Source organism: Canis lupus, chromosome X (assembly GCF_011100685.1).
Source record: "Canis lupus familiaris isolate Mischka breed German Shepherd chromosome X, alternate assembly UU_Cfam_GSD_1.0, whole genome shotgun sequence".
Lineage (NCBI taxonomy): Eukaryota > Metazoa > Chordata > Mammalia > Carnivora > Canidae > Canis > Canis lupus.
Genome location: NC_049260.1, coordinates 45,597,340 through 45,621,319, shown reverse-complemented (window position 1 = coordinate 45,621,319; position 23,980 = coordinate 45,597,340). Strand labels below are relative to the sequence as shown.

At 39.1% G+C, this 23,980-nt stretch overlaps 1 protein-coding gene across 8 annotated transcripts in view; it reads left to right on the top strand.

The window, feature by feature from the left end:
* The window catches only part of HUWE1 (HECT, UBA and WWE domain containing E3 ubiquitin protein ligase 1), a 175,124-nt gene that overhangs the window by 125,755 nt on the left and 25,389 nt on the right, over nucleotides 1-23,980 (top strand). For 6 of the 8 annotated variants that reach the window (XM_038587503.1, XM_038587504.1, XM_038587505.1 and 3 more), the window contains 17 exons: nucleotides 990-1,142; nucleotides 2,592-2,719; nucleotides 2,943-3,024; nucleotides 4,073-4,249; nucleotides 4,691-4,850; nucleotides 5,138-5,496; nucleotides 7,953-8,148; nucleotides 9,621-9,788; nucleotides 10,873-11,018; nucleotides 11,428-11,494; nucleotides 12,438-12,652; nucleotides 17,703-17,914; nucleotides 18,353-18,535; nucleotides 21,160-21,332; nucleotides 21,683-21,831; nucleotides 22,578-22,653; nucleotides 23,481-23,579. In XM_038587503.1, the coding sequence (XP_038443431.1) occupies nucleotides 990-1,142; nucleotides 2,592-2,719; nucleotides 2,943-3,024; nucleotides 4,073-4,249; nucleotides 4,691-4,850; nucleotides 5,138-5,496; nucleotides 7,953-8,148; nucleotides 9,621-9,788; nucleotides 10,873-11,018; nucleotides 11,428-11,494; nucleotides 12,438-12,652; nucleotides 17,703-17,914; nucleotides 18,353-18,535; nucleotides 21,160-21,332; nucleotides 21,683-21,831; nucleotides 22,578-22,653; nucleotides 23,481-23,579 (2,743 nt within the window). The remainder of the gene's footprint in view (nucleotides 1-989; nucleotides 1,143-2,591; nucleotides 2,720-2,942; nucleotides 3,025-4,072; nucleotides 4,250-4,690; nucleotides 4,851-5,137; nucleotides 5,497-7,952; nucleotides 8,149-9,620; nucleotides 9,789-10,872; nucleotides 11,019-11,427; nucleotides 11,495-12,437; nucleotides 12,653-17,702; nucleotides 17,915-18,352; nucleotides 18,536-21,159; nucleotides 21,333-21,682; nucleotides 21,832-22,577; nucleotides 22,654-23,480; nucleotides 23,580-23,980) is intronic. The other 2 variants (XM_038587508.1, XM_038587509.1) reach the window with 1 other exon arrangement.

The following is a 23,980-nucleotide window of genomic DNA, read 5'->3' as shown; positions in this document are numbered from 1 at the left end:
TAGTTGTCTTTTTTTAAACAGTGTTTTTCCTTATTAAAAAATTAATGTATACTAATTGTAGGAATAGACAAGCAATAAATTATTTTAAATCCCCACACAAAGAGAGAGTTAATATTTTAATCATATTTACTACTTTTTTTTCTATTTATTTCTTAAGATTTTTGTTTAAAGAGAGCGAGCACAAGCAGGGGGAGAGAAGGAGAATTTCAAGCAGACTCCACACTGAGCATGTCATGACCCTGAGATCATGACCTGAGCCAAAATCTTGAGTCAGACACTTAACTGACTGAGCCACCCTGGCGCCCTTACTATTCATGTTTTTAAATCATTGGAATCTTGTCTTACGTGTTTTTTTAAGTCAAAAAGCAGAGAAAGAAGGTAAAAAGTGATGTATTATAAAAGCATAACTTCAGTGTATGAAAATACCACAAAAGTGAAAGGCAAACTGTATAAACCTTTTTTTTTTTTTCACAAGATAAGACCCAGGTTTAGTTATGTTAAAGAGCTTGAGCTTACAGAATTGATTTTAAGAAAACTAAAACTTAGAAAAGACCAATTATGTCAAGTTAATAAGAAATTTAACATGCTAAAGCAAGACTAACATTTCTAACATTCTGGTTTATTTTTGTTTTTAATGATAGTTCTGGGACAGATGTAGTAAAAGATTGTTGACGGAAGTGTAAGTTGGTAGAACCTTGTAGGCTTGACTCTCTACTAGAATTTTTTTCTCTAGAAATTTTTTAAATACTCATTTCCTTTAACTTACTAGCTGCTTATAATCTAGCCTAAGAAAACCCTCTTTTAGAGGTACTTTTATAGCATACATCTTTTGATACACTAAATCCCTGTAGTATTTTACTATTTACTCACCCTCCTTCAGCCAATGTGTTGAGGGTGGAGGGAGTATTTTATAAGGTTGAGAATGTTTTGACAAATCTCATCATACTCTTATCTATAGTTACCTGACTTGGCCTTTTCTGCCTTTGTAGGTATGGGAAGCTGCTGATGTATTGATCAAAGCTGCTCTTCCCCTGACAACAAGTGACACAAAAACTGTGTCAGAGTGGATCAGTCAGATGGCCACCCTGCCCCAAGCCTCCAATTTGGCTACTAGAATCTTGCTTTTAACACTTCTTTTTGAGGTAAGAATAGGTTTTTTGGTTTCTGTGATTCATCCTTAAAGAATTATCAAACACCTACCATTTGAGACCTTGAAGAAGGTAGAAATGTAAGGCATGATACCTGCATTTCATGAGTCCACAGTTTGTGATAGGCTGTAAGACATGTAATTAAGTACAAAATGCAATGTTTTGTGCCACAAATAATACAGAAAATTTTTTCTGAGTTTAAGGAGAAGGGCAAATGCATCGCTTCTGGGTGAGAAAAGGGCTTCTCAGAACAAGTGTTAATTGAATTATGTCTTAGAGGGTGGGATGTTTAAAGGTTTTTAGAATGACTATTATAGTACAGTTGTAGAATAATTTGGGCCTCTCTGAAGAGACCTAACTGGAAACCAAAGAGTAGGGTCAGGTGTGGAAATGATAACAGGCATCAGATAGAATCTGATTCTTCCTTCATACCTGATCATTCATATTATTTTAAGCAAAAGAGTGGTTTGGCCAGGAAATGTTCTTATTCCAGCCAACATGGGAATTAGGCAACTGACCTTGAACAAGTGACTCTTCATTTGTAGCTCATGTTTAATGGTAAAAGCTGAATTTAATGGAGAAAATCCTTTACAACAACTGAGGAGATTAAGTCCAATATATGTTTGTCAAATTGGGTGTCTTGGCTTTCCTTTTTTGATGGAAGTGGTGATTCTTGTTACAGCACTTGTGAATAGGTACTTCTGGGAAAGATTGCAAAGTACTGCATGCTAGAGGTCCTCAATAACAGTATAATATGAAGAGAAATCACTCATGAACCACCTTTTTAAAAATCACTAGTAACAGTCTTACATTTTAGCCCTTCCTATGCATTTAAACAATTATGATCAGACCATTTAGAAATTTTTATATCCTATAGTCTCAGTATTACGAATATTTTACAAGTCATGTATACATTCTATCTTTCGGGTGTCTGCTAGTTTAAGTAATTGCCTGTTGTTGGACATTGAAATTACTTCCAGTACAGCCCCTATAAAGGAACTACTTTAGTTAGTGTAGGCCCTATAGGGGAACTACTAATTATTACTGTTTAATTATTCCATCCTTCTAGAAAGAATACAGAGATTCTCTGTAAATAAGAAGCTTTTCAACTTCAACATAATTAAGACTGTATACCCTAGACGACAGTTCTTAATGATATTAATGATACTAATAGTTTCCATATTAACATGCCAGGTACTGTGTTGAGAGTGTGAGCAAATGTACACACACACTTCATGGAATCACCACAAGTAACATTGGAGCTATAACTTACTATTTCCTGTGACCCCTGAGGGTCTAAAAAACTCAGATCACACAGTTGGTAGGTGGTGGAGGTGGAATTTGAATTCAGCCAGTTCTCTTAGAGTTCACCTCTGTTTTCCTATACTGTGCTAATCCTTAATATTGATTAGAAGTTGGTATTTTTTTTCTTTGATCAATTAGGAATTGAAGCTACCTTGTGCCTGGGTGGTTGAATCTAGTGGCATCCTTAATGTCCTAATCAAACTCTTGGAAGTGGTTCAACCCTGCCTACAGGCCGCCAAGGAGCAAAAGGAGGTCCAGACCCCAAAGTGAGTGACTCTGTATCTTACCTGGTTTCACTTCTCTTCCCCTCAGACTTGGGCCCTAAAGCATAAGAGCCTGAATCAGGCACTTTTCTGGAGTATGTATGGGGCAAATCTTAGGTATCTTTTGTGTTTTGAAAATAGTTGAGGTGCCTAATGAAATCAAGGTAAGTTTTCCCATATTGTGCACGTTTCTGGCTTTCTCAGTAAATCGTTTCTTCTGTTTTAGGTGGATCACCCCAGTGTTGCTCCTGATAGATTTCTATGAAAAGACAGCCATCTCCTCTAAAAGGAGAGCCCAAATGACTAAGGTACGTAATATATAGTTGATAAAAACTACTTAGTTTCTCGAGGCAAGAATAAACCAGAAGAGAATATGGAAGAGTGGTAGAGAATCAGAAGAAAGCTCCCTGATCAAGACATAAATCTCTCCTTTTCTTAAAGATTTTGTTTATTTATTCATGAGAGAGAGAGGCAGAGAGACAGGCAGAGGGAGAAGCAGACTCCATGGGGGGAGCCCGATGTGGGACTCGATCCTGGGTCTCCAGGATAACACTCTGGGCTGAAGGCAGTGCTAAACCGCTGAGCCACCCAGGCTGCCCAAGACATAAACTCTTGAGGGATCTCAGTAGCTCTAGATTTCTCTTCTTATTAGTGAGTTAGAATTATTTTTTTGTGGAGCTACTTGCTAAAGGGCCCAAGAACTTACCTGGAAGTAAATGTTAAAGGAGTGAGCTATCTCCAGAGGAGAGAGTAGCTTTTATGTGAAGGACTTGAGTGTGCAGCAGTTCCTCCAAAAGCTAAGTGCTCCTTTTCTTTTTTAAGATTGTATTTATCTATCTATCTATCTATCTATTTACTTACTTACTTACTTACTTACTTACTTATTTACTTTGTTTGTTTGTTTTATTTTGGAGCAGGTGAGGAGAGGCAGAGGGAGATAGAATCTTAAGCAGACCAAGAGTCAGACACTTAGCCACCTGAGCCACCCAGGTGCCCTAAGCCAAGTGGCTCTTTATATGAAATTTATATATTACACATTATCTGAGTGCTTTCTCAGAAACAGAAATTTTGTTCCTGCACATCTAAGTGTTTCCCATTTGTAGAAAACAGTTGGAAACAAAATGAAAGCTGAGGATTACAGGACAAGGTTGTAGAGGGTTTTGTGCCTATGGAGAGGCTCAGGAACTCGAGGGTTAATGCATACAAAAACTTTTCTAGGCTCTCAAAATTTCATTAAATGTTTGGTGTTATTTCTTTTTCCTGGGTTAGCTTTAGCAGTGAACAGATGAAGTTACTATTTTTTCTAACAACCAACCTTGTATGAAATACAAAGAAACTTTGTGTTCTTATATTTAGTATCTACAGTCCAACAACAACAACTGGCGCTGGTTTGATGACCGCTCTGGGCGTTGGTGTAGTTACAGTGCAAGCAACAACAGCACTATTGATTCTGCCTGGAAATCTGGAGAGACAAGTGTACGTTTCACTGCAGGCCGAAGAAGATACACTGTCCAGTTCACTACAATGGTGCAGGTACATGCTCCCTCCGTGCCATAAGCTTTATTGAAAAGAGGGTAAGGTACTGGGTGTACCTTTTGATTTGCTTCTTCCTGAACCAACAAGCCTAACAGTGTTCTAAGAAGCACTATTAACCGCTACTAAATTTAGGGTATAATTTCCAGAGAACTCAGTCTTCCTAAAGTCATATTGAGACCATGAGTCAGTCTGGAAGTTTGATACTGTCCCACCCAGAAATGATTTGAAGTGTTATAGATGGTATCTGCTCTACTGGAAAGTTTCCAGTTTGTTATAGGGCCTTTGTGTATCCTACTTTCCTTCTGGGGACCTTCAGGCTTTCTCTCTGTAAATGATAGGGATGGGATAAATTGCCAGGGTTCCTTCCTATTACAGCATTTCCAACCCTCTATAGTTTCCTTTTTTTGTAGAGTGTTTTTTGCCATCTTCAATTTTTAGGTTAATGAAGAAACCGGGAACCGGCGCCCTGTAATGTTGACTCTCCTGAGGGTACCACGGCTGAATAAAAACTCGAAAAATAGCAATGGACAGGAACTAGAGAAGACACTGGAAGAAAGTAAAGAAATGGATATCAAACGTAAAGAAAATAAAGCTAATGGTATGGACTTTTCATTTTGAATCTCTCAAGAATGTTACATAAACTTTAATGTGCCTTTATGGCTTTAATTTGGGCCAACTTCTTCATGAGTGATTCTTTTAATCCATCAAATTGCTTGGTGACTTAAAGATACACAGTCCTTTTTATACACCTTTTAATCTGGTCTTAGAATTGGTGTTTTGTATGTTTCTCTTAATAGGACCCAGGTGGTTGACCTGACTATGAGGGAGAGATGTGGGAAGAAACGTCAAGTTAAACTGTCTGAACTCTTATTTCCTTATTTGTAGATACTCCTTTGGCCCTAGAGAATACAAATACTGAAAAGGAGACAAGCCTGGAAGAAACAAAAATTGGGGAGATCCTGATCCAGGGCCTGACAGAGGATATGGTGACTGTTTTAATCCGAGCCTGCGTGAGCATGCTAGGAGTCCCTGTGGACCCAGACACTTTGCATGCCACCCTTCGTCTCTGCCTGAGGCTCACCCGAGACCACAAATACGCCATGATGTTTGCAGAGCTAAAGAGTACCCGCATGATCTTGAATTTGACCCAGAGCTCAGGCTTCAATGGGTTTACTCCCCTCGTCACCCTTCTCTTAAGACACATCATTGAGGATCCCTGCACCCTCCGTCATACTATGGAAAAGGTGAGTCTTTTTGGTGTCAGAAGCTAGTTAGCTTTATATCACACACACACAGATACATTTCTGTTTCTTCATAGGGTGTATATATGTAGCTAGATACTTAGACTGTACTTTGTCGCAAACTTTCCCAGCTGTGTACTCAGGTATGGTAGATTGTCGTATTGAGTGACTTTTTTTTAAATAGAACATATTTTTCTATCCTTAAATCTGCTATAGTAATGAATCATACCTATAAAGTCTTCCCTGGCAATATAAGTTTCTTGAGTTAAAAACTGTTAATGAGGAACTTACCTTCTGCTAAGTTCATGTCTTAAAGCTAATTACCTTATAGGAGCATTTCTCCTATGTTTACCCATGAGCCTATTTTCCAAACATTGTATTTTGGAATGTTGTAAAAGTAGTAAAGTTTTGGAAATATTTATGACATGTTAGACACTTTTAATAAGCTCTTTACAGATAACCATTATTCAGATCAGAAAACTGTGAGATATGTATTTATTTTTAGGAAATATAAAGCAGTGGAAGAAATGACAATGCAATTAGAAAAAAATGAAAAATTTTTTTAAGATTTTATTTCTTCATTCACAAGAGACCTACAGAGAGAAGCAGGAGACCTAGGCGCAAAGAGAGAAGCAGGCTACCTGCAGGGAGCCCAATGTGGGACTCGATCCCAGGACCCGAGGATCATGCCCTAAGCCAAAGGCAGGTGCTCAACCACTGAGCCACCTAGACGTCCCAAAATGAAAATGTTTTTAACATCAACATTAAGACATTAGAGGGAGAAGTAGGGAAGACAAATGTCTTATTTCTTCCTAATTCTTTGTCAAGTCATCAAGTGAATATTACTGAAGTTCATTTTTCTCTCTCAGGATACTGTGTCCCACATTTATAAGTAGTGTTGCAATATGCATTTTTGTGCATAGCTTTATCACATTTAAGATTTGTTTTTCTTAGGGATTCCTAGAAATTGGATCAAAATGTATAAATATTTTTTAACTTGCTTGTCAGAAAGGTGGTACCACTTTATACTTCTACATGTGTATGAGTATACATCTCATATTCTTCAGACAGTTCTTTACCCAGCCCATTTGATTTCATCTGACGTTAGCAAAATCAAGGAGTGCTATCAAAAGCTGCATATACACTAATCCAAGGGCAAGAGACTGCCCAACAGGGAGGAAACACTATATAAGATAGAATTCTGACTTAAAAATACTTAAAATGTGTAAGATTGTACAACTTAAAAATTGCTAGGAAAAAAGTACAGGTTCTTGTTGGTTGAGAGAACTTTCTAAGCTTAATTATATTTGGGGGTGTGGGGAGCAAAGGAAACTCAGTGGCAGTTTTAACGTATCAAGTTGGCAAAATGTAAATGCTTGATAATATCCATTGCAGGTACGGGTGTGGACAACCAGGCATACTCTTACTTATGGTAGGAGTGGAAATTGGTGCAGCCACATTGGAGGGCAATTTGGTACTGTCAGTTTAAGATATCCTTTGACCTAGAAACTCTATGGCTAAGAATTTATTTTATAATTAAAGTCAAGTATGCCGAGGTACATGAAAAAGAATGTTCACTGTAGAATTGGTTGTAATAACAAGAATGAGATCTAATGTCCAGTAGAGGACTAGATAATTAAGTTTTCGCACATTCTTTATAGTGAAATTACACTTCTCTGTATTTAAAAAATGAGAGCTTATAATTGTAGCCTTACAGGCAAGATAAAGGGGCTATGCTAAACTTAAAGAGCATGACTGATTTGGTAAGAAAAGCATTAAAATTCCAAAAGATGTTCGTCTTTGCGAACATAATTCACAAAGGAATAAATAATGGAAAATACAGTGGAGTTTTTTTTTTTGTTCTTTCCTGTATTTTCCATTGACTGATGAGTCCTTTTATAAGAAGACTGAAAGCATAATGATGTAAGCCCTGTAGTGTCAGAACAAACAATCTGTAAACAGTTGAATATTTCATGTGTCTATCTGAGACTGATGATAGACTTTGAGGCATAAAGAAAACATTTAATTTTGTTAAACACTAAGTGGGTATCAGTATTGCATATTTTTAGATTTTGAACCATTTTGGTTTAAAATTGGAACAGCATTTGGGAACTCTAAGAGCTGGCACTTAATATGTGAGAGCTATAATTTTTAGATGGATGCTCAGTGGTCTAGATACATTTCTCAGTTTCTATGAAGATCACATGCCATCTGGTATAATAATTGATAGTTTGGGGATATGCTGAATGCTGTAACTTTTTTATAAGCCACATATTTTGAATCAGAAAGGAATGGGACTTAAAAGACCAAGTACATTTTTTCTCTAAAATCTAAAGCTGTCATCCACTGTCTTGAGGCAGTTTGGATAGTATTTTGATCCTTGGTAACTCTTCCTTAAAAGCAATTGTATTTTTAGAAAGTGGTCTTTAATCAGCAGAGTTTCTTCCTCTCTTTACTAGGTGGTTCGCTCAGCAGCTACAAGTGGAGCTGGTAGCACTACCTCTGGCGTTGTATCTGGCAGCCTTGGTTCTCGGGAGATCAACTACATCCTTCGTGTCCTTGGGCCAGCTGCATGCCGCAATCCAGACATTTTCACAGAAGTAGCCAACTGCTGTATCCGCATTGCCCTTCCAGCCCCTCGAGGCTCAGGAACTGGTGAGTTTCCACTTTTCCTGGCCTTTGAGACATTGAAGTTTATAGCCTAGTATAACCCCAGAGATTTTCTGTGAAGAGATCTATAACTTGGAAAGCCTCCTTAGGCAAGTGTTGACATTGACTGGATTGGTTATGTGGGCCAATTCAGAGGTACTTCAGTAGCTTCTTACTTGCCCTGTGGTAATTCCTACCAGAGATACCAAGGCCTTATTCGGTCTAGTCCTTGCCTTCAAAGAATTTGTCATGGTGTGACAACAGAGCTTACATACAACATGAATGTTTTACACATAGAGTGGTAATTGAGGGACAAGTGGACATGTGACTCACATGATGCAGTAAGCAGTACACAGTATCATCTGTGTGTTCTTGCTCAAAATGTCTAGCCTGTATTTAATTATGAGGAAACAATTAAATGTGAAGTTTGTGAGACATTCTATAAGACAGTTGATCTAGACTCTTCAAAAATATTAATGTCATAAAGGGGGAAAAAATGCAAGGTTCTCTTAGGTGATAAAAGGAAACTGGAAAGAACTACCAACCTTGATGGGACTTTGGATCCAGATAAAGACATTTGGAGAAATGTGAATACTAACTACGCATTAGATAATTATATCTGTGTTAAGTATCTTGGGTATTACAATGGTATTGTGGTTATTTAGAAAAATAATCCTTAATCTTAAGAAGTACAGGTAAATAAACCTACTTATGGGTAGACAAATGATGATTCTAGATGAAAAGTATATGGGTGTTTGTTATACTAACCTTAAAACTTTGCTGTAGGTTTGTGGGTTTTCTTTTTAAAATAAAAGGTAGATTGAGAAGGGGACTCATTCTCTTGGGAGCCCCAGATATGTGCCTGACCCTCTGTGCTGGGCATTTCTCATGTATGACCTCATTTAATTTTCAAATTTTAGGACTGAAAAAAACAATTCTAGGAATGAGAAAAAGTTTGTTAAGGTAATTTGGCCATGATCCTATAAGAGAACTAGAGTTCAAATCCAACTTTCCCCAACTACAAAGCTTGCACTCTTTTTTTTAAGATTTATTTATTTATCTGAGAGAGTGTGTATGGGGGAGAGAGGGAGAGAAGCAGATTCCCCACTGAGCCTCGATCCCGATACAGGGCTCAATCTCACAACCCTGAGATCATAACCTGAGCTAAAATCAAGAATCAGACACTTAACCAACTGAGCCACTAAGGAGCCCCATGTACTTCTTTGTTTTTGTTTTTTGGGTTTTGGGTTTTTTTTGCCTGTACTCTTCTTACTATTTGGTACTGCTATAATAAATCCTATTGGATTTAGGGAAAGTAAAGGCTAGATTTTCTAGTAGGCAACTTGAGCATTGTTTGTAAATGGCTTTCTGTCCTAAGCTTGTGTGTTACACAAGCCTCCTTCTGAGTCTTTATCAATAACCAAGTGTAGGTACTGGTTCACTATTGACTGATTTTTCTCTGTCTCACTTTGGCTTAGCTTCAGATGATGAATTTGAGAATCTTAGAATTAAAGGTCCTAATGCTGTACAGCTGGTGAAGACAACCCCTTTGAAACCCTCGCCTCTGCCTGTCATTCCTGATACTATCAAGGAAGTGATCTATGATATGCTGAATGCCCTGGCTGCATACCATGCTCCAGAGGAAGGTATGTAGCTATTGTACCTCAGGAGGCTGGGCACTTTCCTGGATCTTTCAACCAACTTAAGTCTTAGCATGTATCCATGTGATGGGAATCAAGATGAATAAGACCTATGATGATGCACTTTTCTGAAAAAAATAATGGTCATCCATTCTGACAGATGGCAAAGGTAGTGGTGAGCCCTAGAGCAAGGTACCTGACCTGGTGGAGGTGAGACATGTAGGAAAGTTCCTTAGAACAAGTGATTTCTGAAATAAGTCTTGAATGATAAATGAGGAGAATGTTGACATATGAGAGACCATCCCATACAGAGGGAAGAATAAACAATGATTAAAGAGGACATAATGGCATCTTGTGAGCAGAAAAATAAATACCAAGGAGTCTCTGTTTTCATTCTCAGAAACAAAAACATCTTTATTTCAAAAAAAAAATGGAATCAGTATTAGAGGGAGTGGTTAGGCTTTCTGACCTTTGAGAGCACCATCCCAATCCACCTTTATTCTTAACTAAGTGTTGCTTGTAAGTACTGGGAAAGTCACGAATGAATTACTTGGAACTTAAGATTTCATTCCAGTCATATCCTTCTGGATTTTTTTTTAGGACATATTTATTTGATAGGTCCCATAACATTACCAAAAATTGATGAATATAGTCTTTAATAAGTCAAAAAAATCTGAGTCTTTGGTACTTTTCATCCATTCGGCACTCTGATCCATAACCATATAACCCTCAGTTCACCTTATATATCCTCCCCCACCCCAAAAAATAATTTAGCTGTATAGTTAGAGCAACTATTTATTGACCTCTGTTGCATTAGGCATAATACTGGGTATGTTCATTTAAGCTTAGTAGTGATAGCTTAGGAAAGTTGAAGTGACCAAGTAAATTGCCTGCAGTCACAAAACCTAGGCAGTGAAAGAATAAGCCTCTCAACCAAGCTCTCTTGGTTATACTACATTTCTCCTCTTAAGTGAAAGCCTAGCAATATCACTATATAACTAGTCATAGTAAGTTGGAGTGAAGTTGATCATGCTGCCAAATAGGGATTAACATTGCACAGTTACAAACAAGTTTTGTTTTGTTTTTCTAGCAGAGAAATCTGACCCTAAACCTGGAGGTATGACCCAAGAGGTTGGCCAACTCCTACAAGACATGGGTGATGATGTATACCAACAGTACCGGTCACTTACTCGCCAGAGCAGTGACTTTGATACCCAGTCAGGTTTTTCCATTAATGTAAGTAAATTCCAAACTCCTACATCCTTTTGATAACTATGTGTTCTCCATATTTAGGGTTATGCCAGGGAAATATCAAAGTATTAATTTTGATGTACCTGTAAATTATCTGTTGCCTATGAATGAAGATAAATTTAGGGTTTCCTTGGGATCTTTCTCTCTTTAGATTGGAAATGTTTCCTTAAAATTCATTTTTCATTCTCATTTTCCCCTGTCCCAGTTCCCCAATATCCCAATCACTGTTTATAATGGCTTGCCACAGATTATAGTACATAGCAGGTAAAGGTGGTTAAAAGATCAGCCAAAAAGAGAACCTGTAGCATTCAGAATATGCTGGGAAGGGATCCTGTCATTTAGGGATAATGGTCTTTGAAATTAGTAATAGCTCAAGAGTACTCTTCTTCCATAGAGTCAAGTCTTTGCTGCAGATGGTGCCTCCACTGAGACTTCCACATCTGGGACATCCCAAGGAGAAGGTAATGGTTTACTTTCGCCCTCTTTTATCCTGGGCAGGGGCTATGGGAATATAGGCATAATTGTCGTTGCATTTACTTGTCTGAGTGAACTTTTCTCAAGGGTGAGCTCGGTGTTCTGTAAGTAAAGGGTTTCTATATGCTAAAATTAATAGAACTGTGACTTAACCAACCAAGTAATGGTTGCTATGGTAAGACCCTTTAGATCTACTCTTTAAACCACCCTATGTATTTCTTTTGTTAGCTTTCATGCTGGCTTATAGAACTTTGGTGCCAGTGACACAATTCTAGCTATAAGATTTGTGTGGTGGATTCTTGCCCTCTAGCAGTGTCCCCAGAGTCCATTGGCTGCCTAGCCAACAATTAGAGAAATGTCACGTGGAAGCAGTTCTAAGGTTACCTTCCAAGAGCTACTGCTTCTTGGATAGGGAAGAAATTTGAGATCTAAGCAAGCAGACATTGTACTTAATATAACTGCTGGAATGGAGGCATGCTGGGATAAGGTATAGTGGGCACATGATATAATAGCATCTCAGTATTCCTGGATGAAACAGGAAAGCATTTATAGAGGAGATAAGCTTTTGAGCTAAGCTAGATAAGTAAATGTGTGCCAGGGAGACATGGGAAGGAAGAGGTAAAAGAGTACATATGATATCTTTGGAGAACTATTAGTACAGTATTTCTGGAGCATAAAAGTATGTGTAAAAGGAAGGGAATGACAGAAGATATGTAAACATAGTCTCCCTGCTGTACTGTATCCACATATTATGTTTGAGACCTGTCGTTCTAACTATCTGTCCGTCCACTGCATTATGAAGAGGAGGACATTTCAGTTTGTTACCAGTGTCCTAAAGTGGAGCAGAAGTAGTATTCTCTTTGCACATAAGGCTTGATGTGTGCCAATATTTCAGTGAAATTGAACCAGAGTTTGGCTCTTTCTCAACAGCATCAACTCCAGAGGAGTCTCGGGATGGGAAGAAAGATAAAGAAGGGGACCGGACCTCCGAGGAAGGCAAACAGAAAAGCAAGGGCAGCAAACCTTTAATGCCCACTTCCACTATTCTTCGTCTTCTGGCAGAGTTGGTGAGGTCCTATGTTGGTATTGCTACCCTGATTGCCAACTACAGCTACACTGTGGGCCAGTCTGAGCTGATTAAAGAGGTAATATTTCCAATCTGCATAAGATTTTGTACTATTGACATTTGGATACAAATGTGTCAGACACTTTGCTAGGAACCTGTGCTAGTTACTAGCCCAGTGTTGCCAGGCAGAGGCCTCTTAAGATAGATTGAAGAACCTAGGCTTTTTCCCTTGATGTGATGCTGTCAGGCTCATTACAAGGAGTGTGTTGGTGCCATTTGTTAATTTGTTTTATAGAAAATCACTTGGTTGGCAGTGTGGCAGATAACTGCAGAAGACAAGATTAGGGGTCAGACCAATTAGGAATCTGATATAGATAGCAATCTCTAGGGTATACAGGATCTTGGTGAAGTTGCAGGGGAAAAAATGGGTGAGTTGAAGAGATGTTTTAAAGGTAGAAATGGACAAGAATTTGATTTGGAAGATGAAGACAAAATCAGGGACTCGGAGACGTTTGTTTTACGTTTTTCTTTTTTTTTTTTAAGATTATTTATTTATTCATTTATTTATTCATTTAAGATTATTATTATTCATGACATTCATTCATTATTATTATTTTTAAGATTATTTATTCATTCAATAATTCATGATTATTATTATTTATTCATTATTTTTATTATGAATTCATTCATATTTAAGATTTATTATTTATTCATTTATTTATTCATTCATTTATTCGGGGGGGGGGGGGCAGAGACACAGGCAGAGGGAGAAGCAGGCTCCATGCCGGGAGCCCAACTTGGGACTCGATCCTGGGACTCCAGGATCACGCCCTGTGCCAAAGATAGGCGCCAAACCTCCGAGCCACCCAAGGATCCCCTGTTTTATGTTTTTCTATTCCTTTTATGTTAGAAGAAGAAATGGTTTGAAGAGAAAAAGGTAGAATTTGAAAGGTATCTGTGGTTCATTTACATGAGGGTATCTAGGGGACAGTAGAATAAGACAAATACACAAGAATAATGGGTATTTATCTTCCAGATGTATTCACACCTGTGCAGAGACATCTGATGTGGTATTAGATTGGTGATATAAGATATAAGGAAACCCTAAATGTCAGAGCTATGAGAAAGAATGAAGTCATATTTTATATGTCCTGATACGGATATGGAATTCTCATGTTTAAGAGACTAGATCATGTTCCCATATACGTCAAAGGAGTCCCCAGGGAGGTTTTTTTCATAAAGTGACCTTGTTTTGGGGGGAGGAGTGTCATATTGTAATTTTATGGTTAGTAAGCAGTAAAGGGTTTGAGAGTGGAATGGAGGCAATAATGTTGCAGGCAAAGAAAATGAAAGCAGCTGCCATTTTTAAAGCTATTTTGACTTTAATCTGAGTTTTTAAAATACATACAAAAATACACAATTCCTGAATGATTCATCAGTTTTCTTGGGTGACCATTACCCAAATTAAAACATTACAAATTCCATAAAAGCTTACCCCTTCATGCCTTTGTACATCTCCCTCCCCTTTAAGCTTCCATAAAGTCACCATTATCTTGAGTTCTATTGCCATAGATTGGTTTTGCACATCATATAAATGGAATCTTATAGTATGTACTCTTTCGTGTCTGAATTCTTCTGTTTAAGATGTTTGCAAGATTCATTTTTGTGTGTGGTTGTAATTTTATTTGTTGTATGGAGTTTCATTGTATGAATGTAACACAGTCTTATCCATTCTAGTACTGATAGTCGGGTAGTTTTCCATTTATGGGCATTAAAAGTAGTGTTGCTACATACAGTCCATTCTTATACATGTCTTAGTGAATATACACAGTTGACCCTTGAACAATATGGGGGTGTTGGGTGCCGACACCCCCTTTCCCCCATGTATGCAATTGAAAAATCTGCATATAACTTTTGACCCCCCCAAAAGCTTTGCTAGAGCCTACTGTTGACCAGAAGCCTTAGGCAGTTAACACATATTTTGTGTGGTTATATGTATTAGAGAAAAGGAAAAAAATTTTTAAGATTTTATTTATTCATGAGAGACACAGAGAGAGAAGCGGGCTCCATGCAGGGTTCCCGATGTGGGACTTGATCCCGGGACTCCAGGATCACGCCCTGTGCCAAAGGCAGACGCTCAACCACCAAGCCACTCAGACATCCCAAGAAAACAAAATGTTATTTTAAAAATCATAAGGAAAATAGACCCACACAGCTCAAACCTGGTTTGTTGATAGATCAACTATATAAGTATTTCTGTTAGCTGGTATGTGCCTAGGAGTAGAATTGTTAGTCTCTTCAGCTTTAGCAAATGGCACCAAAAGTTTTCCAGAGTGTTTGTGTCAATTTATATTATCACCAAACACAGAATATGAGAGTTCAGATTGTTTCACCTTCTTGCCAACACTTGGTATTTTTCTCATTTTTCATTTTAGCTAATCTAGTAGATGTGTAGTGGTATTGCATTGTATCTTTATTGACCATTTGGATGCTCTTTTATTTTTTTAAAGATTTTATTTATTCATGAGAGACACACAGAGAGAGGCAGAGGGAGAAGCAGGCTCCATGCAGGGGAGCCTGACGTGGGACTCAATCCTGGGTCTCCAGGATCACGCCCTGGGCTGAAGGTGGCGCTAAACCGCTGAGCCACGGGGGCTGCCCCTCCCCACTTTTTTTTTTTTTTTTTTTTTAGAGTTCAATTTACCAACATATAGAATAACACCCAGCGCTCATCCTATCAAGTGCCCCCCTCAGTGCCCTTCACCCAGTCCCCCCCACCCCCCGCCCACCTCCCTTTCCACCACCCCTTGTTCGTTTCCCAGAGTTAGGAGTCTCTCATGTTCTGTCTCCCTTTCTGATATTTCCCACTTATTTTTTCTCCTTTCCCCTTTCTTCCCTTTCACTATTTTTTCTATTCCCCAAATGAATGAGACCATATAATGTTTGTCCTTCTCCGACTGACTTATTTCACTCAGCATAATACCCTCCATAATACATCGAAGCAAATGGTGGGTATTTGTCGTTTCTAATGGCTGGGTAATATTCCATCATATACATAGACTACATCTTTATCCATTCATCTTTCAGTGCACACCGAGGCTCCTTCCACAGTTTGGCTATTGTGGACATTGCTGCTAGAAACATCGGGGTGCAGGTGTCCCGGCGTTTCACTGCCTCTGTATGTTTGGGCTAAATCCCCAACAGTGCAATTGCTGGGTCGTAGGGCAGATCTATTTTTAACTCTTTGAGGAACCTCCACACAGTTTTCCAGAGTGGCTACACCATTTCACATTCCCACGAACAGTGCAAGAGGGTTCCCTTTTCTCCGCATCCTCTCCAACATTTGTTGTTTCCTGCCTTGTTAATTTTCCCCATTCTCACTGGTGTGAGGTGGTATCTCATTGTGGTTTTGATTTGTATTTCCCTGATGGCAAGTGATGCGGAGCATTTTCTCATGTGCTTGTTGGCCATGTCTATGTCTTCCTCTCTGAGATTTCTTTACATGTCTTTTGCCCATTTCATGATTGGATATTCTGTGAAATTTGTCCCAAGTTTTGTATTTTTGTTTTCTGTTGAATTCTTTACATATTCTGGATATAACTCTTTTGTGGAGTTACATATATTAAATATACATTAGACATTTATTTCAAAGCTTTTAATCATTATGCCAATTGTAGTTACTTGTGGAATAAGACATTTAATTCCAAACTTATTAATTCCATGACCTTGCGGTACTGGGTACTCCTAGGTGCTTTACAAATGCTATTGATGATCTTTACCTCAGCACTGGAAGATTGTTGGTATTGCTCCCCTTAAGAAAGAAGTAGAAAGGCTCAGAAAGGTTAGTAGCTTGCTCAAGATCAGCTACAGAGTAGTAGGATTAGAATTGGAACCCAGATCTCTGATTACAAATGTAAGTCTTTTTACTGAATCACACTGCTTTCCCAAATTGCAAGGCTTTTTTTCCAGGTTTTTCCTAATAATTTCATATAACATATTTATACAATTTTATATTTTGTTCAGTACTGGGGAATTTTTATTTCTAATAGTTACATCTTAACCAGCCCACCTTACCTAATTTTCCGGACTCTAGAATTCTTCAGTGCTTTTTTATTATTATTATTGAGACAAAATTTCCATAAAATTAAGCTTTTTAAAGTACATAGTTGAGTGGCATTTGGTACATTCAGTGTTGTGCAACCATCATCTCTTTCTAGTTAATTCCAAAATCGTTGATGTGTTTTGATACAAAATCTGCTTGAACGATACCTTTCTAATATAAGGAATTACCAGGGAAGAAATCATTGTTAGAAGGAACAAGTCTCACTTAATTTCCTTCCCCTGTTGGGCCTTTTTTGCATATTCATATCTGTGACTATGTTGGTTCTTTTTCAACTCCTGCCAATTTTTATCTAGGGTCCTTTGCATATCGTAGGTATCAGTAAATGTTACAATTTTTTTTTAAGATTCATTTATTTATTTATGAGAGACACAGGCAGGCAAAAGGAGAAGCAGGCCCCTCGCAGGGATCCCAATGTGGGACGTGATCCCTGAGTCCCGGAATCGAGTCCCACATCAGGCTTCCTACATGGATCCTGCTTCTCCCTCTGCCTATGTCTCTGCCTCTCTCTCTCTGTGTGTGTCTCTCATGAATAAATAAATCTTTTAAAAAACAATTTAATTGGATACTGAGGGAATTATAGCACTCAATTATGAATCAAGATTTGAATCCTTGCCAATGGCTAAGTTTTTCATGCAGGCCATGTTTCTTTGAGCCTCAGATTACCCATTTTTTTAGATGGTGAAAATCTTGAACTTGTCTTAACTGTTCTATAGGTTTTCTGTGAACAGTTTTATCAAATAGCACACTTAAAAATGTTTTAAGAAATGCCAAGAGACGTGTAAATGAAGATGCAAAACTGTGTAGTGAGAAATGAATGGGATTTAAAAGCATAAAATCTAGATTTGTTACTCAGCTTAGCTTGTACCTTTAACCCTTAGTCTTCTCATCTATGAAGTGGACCTGATAATCACTGACTGGATGACTTCAATGATCAACTTTATGTATACGTACCTTGTTGATGTGCAAACAATATGGCATAATTATGCCTTGCTTAATGACTTTTCAGGACTGCAGTGTGCTAGCTTTTGTTCTGGACCACCTCCTCCCACATACCCAGAATGCAGAAGACAAGGACACACCTGCCCTGGCCCGCCTATTCCTCGCAAGCCTGGCTGCTGCAGGGAGTGGCACAGATGCCCAAGTGGCCCTTGTGAATGAAGTAAAAGCAGCCCTGGGACGGGCACTGGCTATGGCTGAGAGTACAGAGAAACATGCCAGGTAAAATCCATGCCTGACCTAGTGCTAATAACAAGTAGCATTCCCTTACTCTATTCCTTGCCCATGGGATTCCTTGCATTTGAACAAGAGTTCTGGTTCGACTGGCACTGTGTATATTCTCTGGTCCTCTCAAATCACTCTAGTGCTTCAAAATACCTAGAGTACATTTGGAGGAGTGTACAGCTTAGAGAAAACAAAGGGATATTTTCATTATATTTCTGAGGTCTTGAAGTTGAGCAGGCTATTCAGTCTTATTTTTTATATTACATGTAAAGAAAATTAAGAATGCTACTACTCAGGGAGTGAGCTCTCATCTGATTAGATGTTATTTCCAAAAGGAAACACTGAGGGCACAGTAGGGTTATCTGAGACAAGTTAGTGAAGATGCCAAAGAATAGGCATTATTCATATGATAGAGGTGTCAAACTTCTTTCCCAGGCTTCAGGCAGTGATGTGTATCATCAGTACTATCATGGAGTCCTGCCCCTCCACCTCCAGCTTCTACAGCAGTGCCACAGCCAAGACCCAGCACAATGGCATGAACAACATCATTCGACTCTTTCTAAAGAAGGGACTGGTTAATGATCTGGCAAGAGTGCCTCACAGCCTGGACCTGTCCAGGTAAAATTATTCCTGATTTCCAGCTGCAGGCCTTTGGCCTCTTTTTAGTCATGCTGCTTTTATTTCTTCGTTTGCTTGTATTTTATGTATCCTCGCCAAATGAGGAGTGAGCCCTGATGTGATAGGAAAAGTTTGGATATAGATGGGAACCTGAGTTCTTAGTATTGTGGTTTTTAAGCAAGGCACTTGCCTTTCTTTAGGTCATAGTTTTCTCATTTGCTGCAAACTGAAGAGTTGGACTGTATGAGTAATTTTTACCCCAAGCTTCCCCCACCTTAATTAAAAAATAAGCTCCTATTATTATAAGATGTGTATCATGAAAAATACAGATGAATAAAAATCTAGTAGAGACAATATTTCTGCCACCAGATATCACTGTTACCTTACCACCGTATCGCTCAATGGTTTTCTTCACACACATATAAAATACATTTTTTACTAAAATGTGCTGTTGTATAACCTGGGTTGGGTTAGGGTTTTTTCTTTTTTTCAGTTACTAGTCCCTATCTCCCTGTGTAAGTAAATTTTCATCCTGTAGGATACCTAAATCCATACTCAAAAATTTTTGTCTAAACCAGAATCAAATTATAGACCTTGTATTATTACATCTGGTTATGTCCTTTGAATCTCTTCTTCTAACTCAGAAGCTTAATTAATTTTTTAATCTTTATTTTATTTCTTTTAGTGACACTTATTGAGGTGATCAGGTCTGCTGTTCCTACAAAATGTTTTGCCTTCTAGATTTGGTCCATTGCAGTGTTGTTTAACTTGTTCCTTTACTCCGTTTTCTATTAACTTCTAATTAGAGCTAAAGGCTTAATGGAGCAATTTAAAATTATTGGTTAGGATATATCATAAGTGATTTATATCATATTCTATCATGGGGAGACACATCTCTTTGAACTGTCAAAATTCATGATAAAATTGGCTACTAGAGTGATAATCATCATTGTACTGTTACATTTTCCCCCTTCTTACTAGAAAATAAATGTTTTGGTACTGTATAAATGTTTGGTTTCCTATTAGCCATATACCTAATTAATGATCTTAGTACTAGCTGATAACCCTTTCCTGTGCTAATTTCTTTGGAGATTATCAATGACAATTTCTAATTTCTGTCATTCCTTCTACATATTATTAGCTGGCGTTTTTGTGTGACAAAGCCCCAGTTCAAGAGGGGAGAGTCTGGTTACCCTGAAAAGGCAGGATGAAAACTGGGTTTTTTTTCTTAAGTCACCAATTTTTAGGGTAAATAGTTAATTACCACCTCAAATGCAACTTTTATCTGGCATTTTCTATTTTCATCGGTGATTGAATTATTTAGATCACTGCAGTCATTCTTTTTCATTACACCTTTGGCCCATGGGGCCTCTTCAAGTTAACTTCTTCATCCTTTTGATAGAAGCTCATCAAATTTTTTAAAAGTTTAAAAATTTCTAACTCAGGAGTGTAATGAGCACCGTATGTCTCATCTAGATTAACCAATAGTTATCATTCCTGTTCTATTTGCTTTACTTCTCCCTTCCTTTTAGGAGCTGAATCATTTGAAGTTCCTTACAAACAACATGATGCTTAACCTCTGAATACTTTAACATGTGTCTCCTAAAAATAAACATTCCTTTACAATGGCTAGAATATCATCACACCTAAGAAATTTTCCTTTTGTAACATTACTCTATGTATTTCATACTCAAATATCCCCAATTATTCCAAGTATTATACCTTGAGGGAGAATGTTTTGATCCAGGATCTAATGAGCATCACTAATTGCACTTGATTGTCACATGTCTCTTATTTTTTTATGACATAAGACTGTTTCTGAAGAATCTAGAAGGCCAAATGTCTTATAGAATATTCCATAATCTGGACTTGTCTAATTGCTTCCTTATGATTCAGGTTAAACTTTTTGGCATTAATACTACATAGGTGATGTTTGCCCTTCTTGGTGCAGCACATCAGGAGACACATAATGCTAATTTGCCCTGTTATTGTTTGATCACATAGTTAAAGGTTAGCTTTCCCCTTTGTACTTAATAAGTTTTTAATGGGGTGATGCTTTTGAGTCCACATGAAGATTATATGAATATCCCATGCCCTGAAGATTTTTAACTCCATAGTTTTAACATTTATTGGTGATCTTTCCTGGATCACTTAACATTGCTATTTGAGAAGTAATGATTTCTGGTTTGTCTCATTCCTATTTATTAACAGGCATTCCTTTTTTTTAAGATTTTATTTATTTGAGAGAAAAGGAACATGGGGAGTGGCAGAGAGGAAGAAGCAGGCTCCTTGCTGAGCCAAGCCACCCAGGTGCCCCAGCAGTCATTCTTTTATAGTGAAGATTTCCTTCTGCCTGTTTGTATCCTTGTAGCTGCAGATTCTTTTTATATTTAACAGTATAATCCATTACCATCATTATTTTTGATACTCCAATTATCTCAAATTTGGCCTGTGGTAATGACCCCATTAATTTTTTAAAGCCTCTGGCACAAGATGTCCCAGGCTCACCTTGTACCCTCCATGCCCCATCCATCCCTGCAATCAGTCATTACTCTAATGAGCCTTGGTTCCTTTTTGTGTAGATTTCTGCACTCAGTCCATCTCTGTATCTTCCTTTATCTCAGTCCAAACATGGCCAACACAGTCAATGCTGCTTTGAAGCCTTTGGAAACACTTTCCCGGATTGTGAACCAGCCCAGTAGCCTTTTTGGCAGCAAGAGTGCTTCTAGCAAGAGCAAGTCTGAGCAGGATGCCCAAGGAGCTGCTCAGGACTCCAATAGCAACCAGCAAGACCCAGGTAGGGAATCAGCCAATGGACTGGAGAGCTGGCTGGGTGGACATAGCTTTTTTATGGGCATGGCATCACAACTGTTCTGGCTTGGTATTGTTTCCCTGGGAACTTGCTGGCCTTCCAGAGATCTGTTATAGTGGCGTGGGAATCTGCCCCACAAAGAATTCCTTAAAATTGCAGCCTTATTTGGCTATCCTCACACGTAGCCTTGTCTTTTCCTTTGTCACCCATTCATTTATTCTCTGAGAACTTGTAAACTTGCCCAGGGAAGGAACGTTATTGTCTTCATGCTTGCCTCATGGTGCCCTGCACATAGGCACCCTTTGATTATTTTGCTGGTTGGTTGATTGTTTCAGGCGAGCCTGGGGAAGCAGAAGTGCAGGAGGAGGATCATGATGTCACTCAGACAGAGGTGGCAGATGGGGATATCATGGATGGGGAGGCTGAAACCGACTCAGTGGTGATTGCTGGGCAGCCTGAGGTGCTCAGTTCACAAGAGATGCAGGTAGGGAGGCAGATCACCCAGCACACCCCTATTGCGGCGCTGAACCAAACCCCCAAGCTGTGTGGGTGGGTGAGTACTTTAGATCTTTGCCTCAATGCTGTCTGTTTTGCAGAGGAGCACAGATGATATGCTTAGTAGTAGATGCTCAGTAAATGTGTTTGAATTGTATTAAATGAGGGGCGGGGGCAGAGCCAGGATGCCATCCATGTGCTATGAAATGGAATAGATCCCAACTTAGACATAGGTGAAATGTGGATGTAGAAAACTGGCCTGAGCCCTTTGGGTCCAAGGTATTTGATTTATTTGGCTCTGGTCATTAATGGAAACTCCTTAACATCACTGTTGTACCTATAGCACCTGGTCTCATTGGAGCATGCAAACAGCTATTTTCTAAAGACCCTAAAGAAAGCATTATAATTTCTGGAGCTAGTAGCAGTGGTAAGAAATGGGGCCTATAGTCCTAAGCTGCTAGCTCTAAGGAGATCTGCATGTATTCCTGGATAGTATAATGATTAACCTGGTCTGAGATAACTGGGATGAACCCATTTGAAGGACAGTCTGATTGTGGATTGGCAGCACATGGTAGTTTCTGTGCTCTTAGCACCAAATGTGTGGTGTTTACGCAACGTTCTCTGTCACATATTATCCTAGAAATATTTACTCCCTTGCTGGCTTTTTTTAAGGTTTCCGTGCTAGCACAATGATAGACTTGTGTGCATCCATATATATGTTCTATTTCTCTCCAGGTTGAGAATGAGCTGGAGGACCTGATAGATGAGTTGCTTGAGAGGGATGGCGGATCTGGGAACAGTACAATTATAGGTGAGAGCCCCAGAACTGAGTATAGCCTCTTCCTTTGCCTCAGTCTCTCTTGGGAGGACCCTTTTTCTCATCATCTGCTTGCTCAGCTCTGCCTAAGGGCTCATAGCCAGCCTAGATTGCTGCTTGTCTTGATGTTGACGGTCTTACAGATGAGAAATTCACAAACCATCTACAGACCTGTGGCAGGTTTGAAGCGTTGCCTGTGTGGGGGAGGTGAAGGGGGTGGCCATCAGTATAGATGATACATCAGGCACATCAAGAGTGTTTATTCATGGAAGCCTAGAGGAGGCTTTAGAGGCTGTAGGGTGAGAAAGCGCTTTCCTTTCAGTTCTTCAGCAAAATCCAGGGGCTTTCCGCCTCTGAGTCTCAGTAGTGTAAAAAGAGTGATCAGTCCCTACGGGTGACCCTACAACTCAAAGGGAAAATGGCAAAGGTACCCTACTGTCACTTGGCTCCAAGGGTCTATGTGTTACTTGTTTTTATTTTATTGATGAAGGAAATCAAAGGATAAACGGAAGTAGACATGTATCCTTAAATTTGACTAGGCTTTTTCACACCCATTATCCTCTGTGGCTTCACAATTAGTGGGATTGGCAGGGCAGATGTGATCATCCCATTTTACAGATGAGGAAACTGAGACTCAGACAGGTAAAGTGACTGGCCAAGCTCACCTAGCTAGTCGACAGCAGAGAACCTAGGTCTTCTCCCTCATCCAAAAAAAAAAAAAAATGGATATCTGCTGGGTGTACATAGCTACTTTAGGCGCACCCAATCTGGAAAGGGAAGTCCTCTGTTGTTCAGTGAAGGCTCTGCTCTGTAACCTTCAGTGAGCAGAAGTGGAGAGGATGAATCACAAGAGGACGTGCTGATGGATGAAGCTCCTTCCAACCTCAGCCAAGCTTCCACCTTGCAGGCCAACCGAGAAGGTGAGAGTGCCGAGGCCAGAAAGGCCTCCCTTCTTGCCCTGCACGTCTGACAGACACTACACTAGGGTTTTCCTGGAGGCAGCTGCCCACATGTGCAGAATAAGGAAGCATCTGTCTGCATGCGCTGACATACACCATCCACTTTATCCTCAGCCAGTTTTTCAAATAACATGTTACTACTGCTTGCCCAAAAGTTTGTCACTTCTTACTTGGTTCGCTTTCTTCTCACCCACCTGCTATCATCGCTCCAGATTCCCTCTTACCAACAGGATGCAGTCAATAGCAAAGTAGGGCTGGAAAGGCAAGGGGGCACCAGCAGAGTTGGCCAAGTCCTAGATCATGGCTCCTGAAGCACCACCCTATAGCCAGCCTCCACATTCAGCCACCGTGCTCAGCGTGTT